Source organism: Saccopteryx bilineata, chromosome 1, assembly GCF_036850765.1.
Source record: "Saccopteryx bilineata isolate mSacBil1 chromosome 1, mSacBil1_pri_phased_curated, whole genome shotgun sequence".
Lineage (NCBI taxonomy): Eukaryota > Metazoa > Chordata > Mammalia > Chiroptera > Emballonuridae > Saccopteryx > Saccopteryx bilineata.
This window is the reverse complement of record NC_089490.1, coordinates 245,804,981-245,814,375: the sequence shown is the minus strand read 5'-3', so window position 1 is coordinate 245,814,375 and position 9,395 is coordinate 245,804,981. Positions and strand designations below refer to the sequence as shown.

General features: G+C 47.0%; 1 protein-coding gene and 1 non-coding gene across 2 annotated transcripts; both read left to right on the top strand.

Moving 5' to 3' along the window:
- Positions 1-5,484: 5,484 nt before the first annotated feature.
- On the top strand, positions 5,485-7,983 carry RPL37 (ribosomal protein L37). Its single transcript, XM_066240309.1, has 4 exons — positions 5,485-5,596; positions 6,186-6,321; positions 6,523-6,607; positions 7,765-7,983. Exons 1-4 carry the CDS (start codon positions 5,594-5,596, stop codon positions 7,832-7,834), a joined length of 294 nt encoding a protein of 97 aa, XP_066096406.1. The 5' UTR covers positions 5,485-5,593; the 3' UTR covers positions 7,835-7,983.
- LOC136321311 (small nucleolar RNA SNORD72) lies at positions 7,608-7,687 on the top strand. Its single transcript, XR_010728575.1, has one exon. It is a non-coding gene; the product is annotated as a small nucleolar RNA SNORD72 (small nucleolar RNA).
- Positions 7,984-9,395: the final 1,412 nt, after the last annotated feature.

Genomic DNA, 9,395 nt, shown 5'->3' with positions numbered 1-9,395 from the left:
AACTGTTTAGAAAAGAATCTCAATTATATTTTAAGTTTTTGATATGTATGTTAAGAATTGTGTATAAATTGAAATGTCTGTGTACTTATCCTCAGAACAAACAATAAAATCTCATTTAAGAAAGAAAGAAAGAGCCTGACCAGGCGGCTGCACAGTGGATAGAGCATCGGACTGGGATGTGGAGGACCCAGGCTCGAGACTTGAGGTCGCCAGCTTAAGCGAGGGCTCATCTGGTTTGAGCAAAGCTCACCAGCTTGGACCCAAGGTCGCAATCTCCTGAAGGCCCACGGTCAAGGCACATATGAGAAAGCAATCAATGAACAACTAAGGTGTTGCAACGAAAAACTGATGATTGATGCTTCTCATCTCTCTCGGTTCCTGTCCTGTCTGTCTGTCCCTCTCTCTGATTCTCTCTGTCTCTGAAAAAAAAAAAAAAAGAGGAAAAAAAGGCCCCTGGACTGACCTGTGGTGGCACAGTGGATAAAGCATTGACCTGGAATGCTGAGGTCGCTGGTTTGAAAATCTGGGCTTGCTTGGTCAAGGAACATATGGGTGTTGAAGCTTCTGGCTCCTCCCCCTTGCCCTCCCCCCCCACAAAGGCCCATGGCAGGTTAGCTCAGTCAGTTAAAAGCATCATGCCAAAACAACAAGGTTGCAAGTTCATCCCTGGTCAGGGCACACACAGGAAGCAACCAACAAATGCAGGACGGAGAGGAACAACAAATGAGTGCTTCCCTTCCCCCTCCTCTCTCCCTCCCTTCCTCTGTCTCTTAAAAAAAAAAAAGTTAAGCCTTGGAGCTCCCACATGGCAATAGCAGGTTGCTGGTTTGATTCCTAGGTCAGGGCATGTACAGGAGCCTCTCTCTCTAAAAACTAAAAAGCTTTTTTAAAAATGGAAAGAGCCTGACCTGTGGTGGGTGGCGCAGTGGATGGACCGTCAACCTGGAACACTGAGGTCGCCGGTTCGAATCCCTGGGCTTGCCTGGTCAAGGCACATATAGGAGTTGATGTTTCCTGCTCCTCTCCCCTTCTCTCTCTCTCTCTCTCTCTCTCTGTCTCTCTTCTCTAAAAAGAATAAATAAATTTTGGGAAAAAAAATGGAAAGAATAATTCTATTTGGCAAAGAATAAATGTGTCAGTGGTGCCTAGTGTTAGAGAGGCACCATTGAGAGAGCTGATACAAACAACCTAAGGCAGTGGGGGAATCCGGCCCCCAGCCTTCCCATACCCTAACTCCCTGTGGATTATTTATCTGATCTTTTGATGACTCAGTCTCATCATAACTAAGCTCCAGGGTCAACTCCTCCAAGAGAAATCTTTCCTGAACTTCAGACTGGACTAGATATTCCCTACTCTGAGTTCTAGCTGTGATAATAAAAATGTGCATTGAGCCCTGGCCGGTTGGCTCAGTGGTAGAGTGTCGGCCTGGCGTGCAGAAGTCCCGGATTCAATTCCCGGCCAGGGCACACAGAGGAACCACCCATCTGCTTCTCCACCCCTCCCTCTCTCCTTCCTCTCTGTCTCTCTCTTCCCCTCCTGCAGCCGAGGCTCCATTGGAGCAAAGATGGCCCGGGCGCTGGGGATGGCTCCTTGGCCTCTGCCCCAGGCGCTAGAGTGGCTCTGGTCGCAACGGAGCGATGCCCCGGAGGGGCAGAGCATCTTCCCCTGGTGGGCAGAGCCTCACCCCTGGTGGGTGTGCTGGGTGGATCCCGGTAGGGCGCATGCGGGAGTCTATCTGACTGTCTCTCCCCGTTTCCAGCTTCAGAAAAATACAAAAAAAATAAAATGTGAATTGATTAACTTTTTTGGGAGAAAAATCTGGAAATATGCAGCAATTAATAAATAAATGTTGATAGCAAAAAAAAAAAAAAAAAAAAAGCCATACCCTTCAACCCAGCAATTCTACTAGGAAATTATCTTAAGGAAACAATCAGACAAAGATGTTATGCAGAAGACTCTGCATTACAAAATTATTTACAATTGAAAATTGAAAGTAACCAAAATTTTCATAAATTGGGGATTTGTGGAATAAATGTTGATACATCAACAATAAAACACCAAAAAGTGGATAAAAAGGATGAAGTAAATCTGTACATTTTGACAAGTAGTGATACCCATGCATTGTAACAGAAAACAGCAAGTTATATACCTTTTTGTTTTAAAATTAATGTGTATAGTATACATATATTACATTATATTTAAAAGAAGATGGACGTGAAAGAGTTACCTTAATTGTAACACTGGTATCTTTGTGATATGATTACAGAGGGAATCAAACTTTCTACTTTAAACATTACTATTTAATATATTATTTGTTTTTATTAGCAGACTTTATTTGGGGTTTTTAAAAAGTTTTAAATTGATTTTTAGAGAGAGAAACTGAGTTGTTGCTCCACTCATTCTTGCATTCATTGGTTGATTCCGTCTGGATGAACCCACAACCGTGGCATAACCGGATGATGCTTTAATCAACGGGACTACCTGGCCAGGACCTTATTTTGATTTAAAAAACGAAAAAAAACCCCAACTATCTTGTTGGTCTTTATTCACAGTGAGGTAGTTCATAAGAACTTGGAAACAATCTAAAATACCCATCAACAGAATACTGAATAAACGAATTGTGGTATTTCACGTGTGGAGGGAGGGGGCCGTGTTCCTATGGAAGGTAACCTCACAGGGTCATCTAATTATAAATTCCTAACTAGGCAAGGTCATGGTGGGCAGTCACACAGCAAGCATGTAACTTTCTAGTAAAAGACTTATCCTTGTTTCTATTCCCAGCGCTTGGAAAAGAGCCTAGTACTTCCTAGGCACTAATCAACTGTTAATTTGTCAAAATTAAACCTGATTCCTGGCATTCTCCTTGTTCTGCTAGCGGCTAGTCAATTACCTTTGCTGATATTTCGCACAGGACAAGTAAGGAGTTCCCGGTTTGCTTTAGAAAGCACATTATATGATTACTTGGGGGTCGTTTTCCCTTATGATTTTTTTTTTTTTAAACTTTATTTATTTATTTATTTTTAACAGAGGCAGAGATAGACAGGGACAGACAGACAGGAAAGGAGAGAGATGAGAAGCATCAATCATCAGTTTCTCGTTGCGCATTGCGACTTCTTAGTTGTTCATTGATTGCTTTCTCACATGTGCCTTGACCGTGGGCATTCAGCAGACCGAGTAACCCCCTGCTGGAGCCAGCGACCTTGGGTCCAAACTGGTGGGCTCTTTGCTCAAGCCAGATGAGCCCGCGCTCAAGCTGGCGACCTCGGGGTCTCGAACCTGGGTCCTTCCGCATCCCAGTCCGACGCTCTATCCACTGCGCCACCACCTGGTCAGGCTGATTTTTAAATGTTTGGATAGTTTACTGTTTTACGAGGGTGTGGGCTTTGTTGGGTAAGAGCTTATAATTGGATTCACATTTATTGAAGGCCGGGAACCATTAATTTAGAAACTATCTGTAAAGCGTTTCTTAAGTACAGACTTCCAGGCCCTCCCCAAAGCTGCTGAGTCATATTTCTTCCCACTAGGGTGCAGGACACTACACTTAAGATGCACACTGTGATTCCTCGGCACAGCGAAATTAGGAATCAAACATCTGCGTCCCAATCGCTTCTGTTTGCACAGTCTGAGCGCCTGCACACGCAGCGACCTTGGGGAGCATCAGCCTCAGCTATGGTCTATAACACTGAGCAGAAGCCTGGAAACCCCATTTCTCCCATCAGGATCCCAGTCCTGCCATGACCCTATACACCAGTGTTTTTCAACCAGTGTGCCGCGGGACACTAGTGTGCTGTGAGACATGGTCAGGTGTGCCATGGGGAACTTAAACATGGCCTGAGTGCCGGATATGGCCCACGGAGGCTATTTATCCGGCCTGCAGCCAGCCGCCTCGATCGGAACATAAACATTCCCCCCATAATCCCTCCAGCTATCAGCGACAGGGAGAGTGGAGGCACAGGGAACCTCACTGACCAATCACCTTCTAGGATTCATCCTGACCACTAGCGATGAACCAATAGTAGGCCGCCTCTCATCCACACCCAGGAAGGTCTCCTCTAGGGCTGCCACGCACTTGTCATTGTGTGGCTGCTGCTCCTCCCCATGGTCCCAATTTCTAATCCTGGTCAGGACTGGAGGTAAATGTTGCCACCACTAGATGAAGCCTCAGCCTCAGCTGGTTATGTCTATCCTGATGGTGTATATAGATATTTGACCTTTTTCTTTTTAAAAGAGGCCCCCCCGCAGAGGGTGATATACAATGCATCACAATGTTATCTATATTGTATATGGCCTCCTGAAGGATCATCTTCTTAAAGAACTCAAATCTCTATATACACCATCAAAACAGACAGAACCAAGGCCCCTGCACCCAGCTGACCATGGGATTTGAACCCACAACCTTGGGGAGAACTCTAGTATTTATCAGAATCCTTATCTAGAAAGCAAACTTCTTAATCTGACAATAGGACTTATGATGCTACACAAGTATCCAACATTTTCTTCTTTTTTTTTCTCCCTTGAAGTTAGAAACAGGGAGGCAGTCAGACAGACTCCCGCATGCACTTGACCAGGATAAACCCAGCATGCCCAATGGGGGGGGCGATGCTCTGCCCATTTAGGGCATTGTTCCATTGCAGCTGGAGCCATTCTAGCACCTGAGGCAGAGGCCATGGAGCCATCCTCAGTGCCTGGGCCAACTTTGCTCCAATGGAGCCTTGGCTGTGGGAGAGGAAGAGAGAGACAGAGAGAAAGGAGAGGGGGAAGGGTGGAGAAGCAGATGGGTGCTTCTCCTGTGTGCCCTGGCCGGGAATCAAACCCGGGACTTCCAAATGCCGGGCCGACGCTCTACCACTGAGCCAACCGGCCAGGGCTCCAACATTTTCTAAAATTGATTTTGTCCAGTCTCTATATAGAGTATTTGCCAAATTGATTTGAACCCACAACTTTGATGAAAGCTCCAGTATCTATTAGCGGGACTGTATATATGAAGGGATACATGGGACTGTATATATGAGGGGTTATATGGGACTGTATATATGAGGTTACATGGGACTGTATATGAGGGGATGTTACGTGGGACTGTATTTATAAGGGGATTTTACGTGGGACTCTATATATGAGGGATGTTACATGGGACTGTATATATGAGGCGGTTATCCTTTTTTATTTAACTTTTTTTAATAAATGTAATTTATTTAAATTAAATAAATTCTAACAGAGTATCATTTTGTGTCATTTTGGTAGGTGGTGTGCCCCAGGATTTTGTAAATGTAAAAAATGTGCCCCGGTTCAAAAAAGGTTGAAAATCACTGCTATACACTCCCGGGAGGGGCAGCTTCCCAGTTCAGGTTCTGGACGGCACCGGCAGCAAAGGCGCGCGGGGAGGGGGGGGGGGTGGCACACAGAGCCGAGCTGTAGCTCCGCCCGCTCGCCCTCCGGGAGCCAAAACTCCTACTGGCTCCGATTTCTCCTGGACCCAAGCCACACTGCGCCGATTGCCGGGCCTTACCGGAAGTACTCCCCTGAGCGGAAGCTTCTCAGCCCAAATAGCGGAAGTGCTTTATGCTCTGCCCTCTTTGCTTCTGACGACAACAAGATGGTAACGTTGTTTTCGAGTGGTTATTTCAACGGGGTTTTGAATCGCTTTCCATCCTCATCCCCTGCGCCCGAGCGCCTTCCTCTCCGTGAAGGCGCCGCCAAGGCTCGAATAAGGGAATCGGCTGGGCAGGAAAGGGACATGCTGTGGCCCTCAAGAACCAGAAAAATAGCTTCTAACTGGACCTTTGGTGCCCAGCCTGCAGTCGTGGAACCGCAGCCGCCTTAGGTCCCTTGATGCGAGCTGAGGTTCGCGGTTTCCTCCCCGAACTTCTCTCGGATGAGAACTAAAGGAAGAAGCTCGGTGTGTCACTGTTTGGCTCTGTAAGCAAAGGGACGTTTTGGGTGAGGCTCGGCGGGAAATCGGCGTTATATCGTCTCCCCCCTCCCCCGCCCCCCAAACGTGGCCGATTTCAAAACGCAGCAGCTTTTGCGGAAGAGCCTGAAATGAGCGTGAGCCGCTGGTAGCTGCTGAGCGAGCCTTTGGGAAAGTTAGGAGCTCCCACCGCTTCAGCCCACTCTCCCGTGTCGGCCCTTCCGGAGGGGGCCGGGCGTGGCTGGAGCTCAGACCTGTGCGTCCCGTTCCTTTGCAGACGAAGGGCACGTCGTCGTTCGGCAAGCGCCGCAACAAGACGCACACTCTGTGCCGCCGCTGCGGCTCCAAGGCCTACCACCTGCAGAAGTCCACGTGCGGCAAGTGCGGCTACCCCGCCAAGCGCAAGAGAAAGTGTGAGTGCGGGCGCCTCTCCCGGGCCGGGCGGGCGGGCGGGCGGGCTGGCCGCGCACGCTCTTTGGTGCCTCCCTAAAGTTGTGCTGGGAGTGCCGATGGAGCTGGTGGAAACCCCAGGGGAGGCCCTGATGGCCTGAGCGGCGGGGCCCACGGGATGTGCGGAGAAATCACTCAGCCTTGCCTGATCTTTTGTGTTGTAGATAACTGGAGCGCCAAGGCTAAGCGGCGGAACACCACCGGGACCGGTCGCATGAGACATCTGAAAATCGTCTACCGGAGATTCAGGTAGGGCGTCTGTGTTTCCATCGTTACTGCTTCTCTGAGCTTGGATGGGAATCGTCTTGTTGGGGTGGGGTGCTAGAAGGTGTTTGCTGCCACCGTAACCTTCAGATCCATGAAACGTCAACAGCCTGAGTTACAAGTGTCTAGGGCGTGGTTTGAACCCGGTTCCCAAGATGTGGCAGTATTTATTAGTAGCAATACCTACATCTCACTTTTTTACCAAAATTGGTCAAGACAGTAGTGCGTGGGTGAGGTTTAGAGTCTGTTAAGAGATGCAGAGACTTCGGCCCCCACCCAGACTTACAAACTGCATTTTAGTGGGAGGTTTGAAAGCAGTGAGCAGGTGTCAGGTGCAGTGTGGGATATTTAGCAGAATTCCTGGGCTCTGCCCATTCAATTCCAGATTTCCTAATTCTAAAACGTGACGGGACCACCAGATGTTAGTAAGCATGACACCCTTAGATGTGTCTGTGTTCGCGTGCGCAGGTGACCTTTGTTTTGTACTCCAAACCATTATGCAGCGGTGTGGACTTCCTGCGGAGTGATCTGCTAATGTAATGTTGGGATTAAGAGCATGAAGCAAGCCCACCTTGAACTTTTCTGTGCTTCCAGTCAGTCTTTTCAATGGGGGTGACAGACTTTCCGTAAACGAGGCCGGAGTGGTAAATGAGTTAGATTGTATGGTGTTGCTGAGCAGTTTAGACAGTGGCTGCCTGTGAACATGCTCATTGTCTTTTTCTGGTTAAAGGAAAGTGGTTCATGTCTCTGCTTAATAGCATAGGGACCCTTTCCACAAGTACCTTGATGTCTTACGAGGCAGTGGAGAAATACAGGCTAGTGACCAGTTTATTTAAAATAGATACCTTGAGCAAGGGGGATGTTGAGGTAAACATGGGAGTGAAGGGGTTGTATTCAGTGGGACATTTGAATATATGTAAACACAGTAAATTAAAATCAATTTTAAATAATAGATACCTTGAAGTATAAGGAAGAAAACTGATGCAGCTTATCAGTGATGTTGTAAAAATAAATGTCTGAACATATGAATTCAATACTGATTTCAACATTTGACTGAGATGAGCTCATTTAGTTTTAGCAGAACACTAAAATGTGTATATGACGTTGCTGAAGTAATGGTTCTTGTTTTTAACATGGTGCAGGCATGGCTTCCGTGAAGGAACAACACCTAAACCCAAGAGGGCAGCTGTTGCGGCTTCAAGTTCATCTTAAGTAGTGATTCTTGTTTTTAACATGGTGCAAACGTGGCTTCTGTAAAGGAATAACACCTGAACCCAAGAGAGCAGCTCTGGCAGTTTCAAGTTTGGCTGAAGGACTTAAGTGATTAGTCACACAATAAATGGCACAGCTTTAAAAAAACATCTGGTGTCCTAAGGTATTTTCATTTATTTATTTATTTATTTTGTATTTTTCTGAAGTTGGAAATGGGGAGGCATTCAGACAGACTCCCGCATGCACCCGACCGGAATCCACCTGGCATGCCCACCAGGGGGCGATGCTCTGTTGCAACCAGAGCCATTCTAGTGCCTGAGGCAGAGGCCACAGAGCCATCCTTAGCGCCCAGGCCAACTTTGCTCCAATGGAGCCTTGGCTGCAGGAGGGGATGGGCGCTTCTCCTGTGTGCCCTGGCCGGGAATCGAACCCGGGACTCCTGCACGCCAGGCCGACACTCTACCACTGAGCCAACCGGCCAGGGCCTCCTAAGGTATTTTTAATAGGGTTTCTGTGTCAGGGAACCATAAATTTGGGAATGGGACAACTTAGTATTAGATTTAGTTAAGTGATGGCTTTGTAGCACTAACCTTTGAACTGGGTTGTGATGCTGCTTAAGTAAGAGAATGAGAAACTGCAGAATTCCAGGATTCCTTCCAGCAGACAACGCTGGGAGAGGAAGAGGTAAAGAAGCGCAGTGGTGTGGCTTATGCTGGTATTGCAGTGTTAGTAAGTGAAAGCATAAATTCTTTTAGTGATACCTGCTACAGTGTGATGACCTTGGGGTAGGGGAGCTGATCCTATACAATAGGGCTAGAGTACCAGTGAGAACATGAAGCATAGGAGTCAATGAATTCTCTCTTAACTCCATCCAGTATCCAAAAGCTTTCTTGGCACCTGACATGTATGTTGTATGCGGTTTACATGAACTAAAGCGACCTGCTAGGTGTGTAAAAGACTAAGGCCACATGGCATGTGCAGTGGATTGCGCAGGAAGTAAAGGAAAGCCTAGTGTAAACATTATAGACTAAAGGTAATGATAAATTGGTCCTAGAGAATTTTAACCCCTACAGGGTGGTCAAGGATTTTTCTATGTTAAAGTGCTCTGGAATTCTTTGCCGTGCTTTCCCAGTTTTGGTAGCTTATTACCAAACAATTGTTTGAAAGGAGATGGCCAACCTTGCTGGACTGCTGAGCGAAGTGATGAGGTTAAACAGCTCAAGTGTTGGAACAGGCACCGTGAATAGTAAAGTGGCTGAACTGCTGTCTTACCTTGCAGCTTTTACTGTATTTAGGATAACATCCTTAACCTGGCCTTTTTTTCCCCCCCAACTTTATCTTGATTGCGCTCCAGAATGCTTTCCCGAGATTCTGGTTAATCCCTGCCTTCACCCTGCTCCTCCCTCAGCTCCTAATGCAGCCTCCTAAATTCACTTGTACAGAAGCCCCTGACGATCTAAGTCTACGCTGGGCTTCCTCCTGGTACGTGAAATGGTATTTTAGCTCAATAGCACTGAAATCTGACTTGTTCTTAAGATCTTTCTGAAATCTCAGTATTTCT

What these genes read in the sequence shown, in the direction of transcription:
- RPL37 (XM_066240309.1), top strand. An exon ending in CGCCAAGCGCAAGAGAAAGT is followed by an intron (nt 6,322 to 6,522) that starts GTGAGTGCGGGC and finishes TTTGTGTTGTAG; the next exon opens with ATAACTGGAGCGCCAAGGCT. An exon ending in ATCGTCTACCGGAGATTCAG is followed by an intron (nt 6,608 to 7,764) that starts GTAGGGCGTCTG and finishes AACATGGTGCAG; the next exon opens with GCATGGCTTCCGTGAAGGAA.